This window comes from Penaeus monodon, chromosome 7 (genome assembly GCF_015228065.2).
Source record: "Penaeus monodon isolate SGIC_2016 chromosome 7, NSTDA_Pmon_1, whole genome shotgun sequence".
Classification (NCBI taxonomy): domain Eukaryota; kingdom Metazoa; phylum Arthropoda; class Malacostraca; order Decapoda; family Penaeidae; genus Penaeus; species Penaeus monodon.
In genome coordinates, this window is record NC_051392.1 from 31061999 (window position 1) to 31063854 (window position 1856).

Consider the following 1856-nt stretch of genomic DNA (forward strand, 5'->3'; position numbering starts at 1 on the left):
TGGAAGGAAAAGTGCAAGATGAAGTTGAGCGTCGAAGGATGGTGAAGAGCTCCACGGCCGCTTAAACATGAGCTTACCGTCATTGATGAGTGAATTGAGAGAGCCGTATGTCCTGCAGTGGAATGAATGGCTGTTGAAAAAAAAAAAATATATATATATATGTACATATATACATATGCACATATATATATATATGTGCATATATATATATATATATATATATATATATGTATATATATATATATATATATATATGTACATGAATATATATGTATATTTTTTTTTTAACGGTACGCTCATGTTTGAGCGGCTGTGGTCACAGCATGATACTTAATTATAGTTTTCATGTTGTGATGATCTGAGTGAGTACGTGGTAGGGTCCAGTTCCTTTCCACAGAGAGTGTCAGTGTTACCTTTTAGGTAATCATTCTCTATTTTATCCGGGCTTGGGACCAGCACTGACTTGGGCTGGCTTGCCCACTCAGTGGCTAGGTAGGCAATCGAGGTGAGGTTCCTTACCCAATGAAACAACGCGCCGGCCGGTGACTCGAACCCTCGAACTCAGTTTGCCGTCGTGACAGTCTTGAGTCCGATGCTCTAACCACTCGGCCACAGTGGCCTATATATATATATATATATATATATATATATATATATATATATTATATATATATATATTATATATATATATATATATATATTATATATATATATATATATATATATATATATATATATATATATATATATATATATATATATATATATATATATATAGGCCGCTGTGGCCGAGTGGTTAGAGCATCGGACTCAAGACTGTCACGACGGCAATCGTGTTTCCTTTAAGTGTGAAAGGCTCTATGCAGCACACGAGTCCATAAGCAGACGCCCAAGAGCAAAGCATAATTTCATCTCACTGGATACATTGGAGGCCACAGACTGAATGGCAGTCAGGATTTGCGCCATTACTTGGTGCGCAGGGCTTGGACATTGCTGAGAAGGGACAAGGAACAGCTCATCTGGAATCTTGCTGTGGAGGTTGAAGGCCATTTCTTAGTAAATGACCTTCGTCCGGCCTACTAAGCCCTGGGAAAGCTTAACTCCAAGCCCTCCTCTCAGACGACTGCAGTTCGCTAGTGGATGAATGGATCATCTCAGATCATGATGGGCTTTGTAAACCCCATCATGATCAGCAGCTGTAGCAGGTAGACCTTCCAGCAGTTAGTCTGGACACAAGTGGTGTCACAATCAGCGAGGAACCTCCTACCCTAACTGAGAGGGGTGGGAAAACTGCAGGCACATGTGATATCCCCTGCTGAACTGCTAAAGGCTGGGGGTGGCATGGGTCTTGAATACGATTTTGGCTGCCATCTGGCAGTCTGGTTTCACTCCTCTGGACCTGCTGAGGAGCATGGTCATACCTCTCTGGAAGGGGAAAAGGGACCGATGGGACTGTAGTAACTACTGTGGCATCACATGGCTTAGTATGCCAGGCAAGGTTTTCAGCGACATTCATCTGAAACGGATCCGTGACCACTTATTAAGGCACCAGAGATCGGAGCAGTCTGGATTCACATCTGGCAAGTCTACAATAGACCGCATCCTAGTGCTTTGAGTCATTGTGGAACGCCGTCGTCAGTTTAGACGTTTAACTCAGTGCTATGTTATGGGAGATCCTGAGCCTTAAGGTAATTCCATCACGGATTATTGGTTTAACAGCAAGCCCTTATATTGGTACTGAAAGTGCTGTAAAGTGGGTCAGGTTTCTTCCTTGTTAACTCAGGATAACCTAACCAACACTTTTCTACACTTGCATGGACTGTGGAGCAACACTGGGCAATATCAAGGTCACAGAC

At 42.2% G+C, this 1856-nt stretch overlaps 1 protein-coding gene across 1 annotated transcript; it reads left to right on the forward strand.

Moving 5' to 3' along the window:
• Positions 1-787: 787 nt before the first annotated feature.
• On the forward strand, positions 788-1587 carry LOC119574877 (the record flags this gene model as incomplete). The annotated part of the gene is given in 1 exon segment (XM_037922154.1): positions 788-1587. A coding segment is annotated over 1 exon segment (176 nt), but the record flags the coding sequence as incomplete, so codon positions are not given.
• Between the last annotated feature and the right edge of the window lie 269 nt (positions 1588-1856).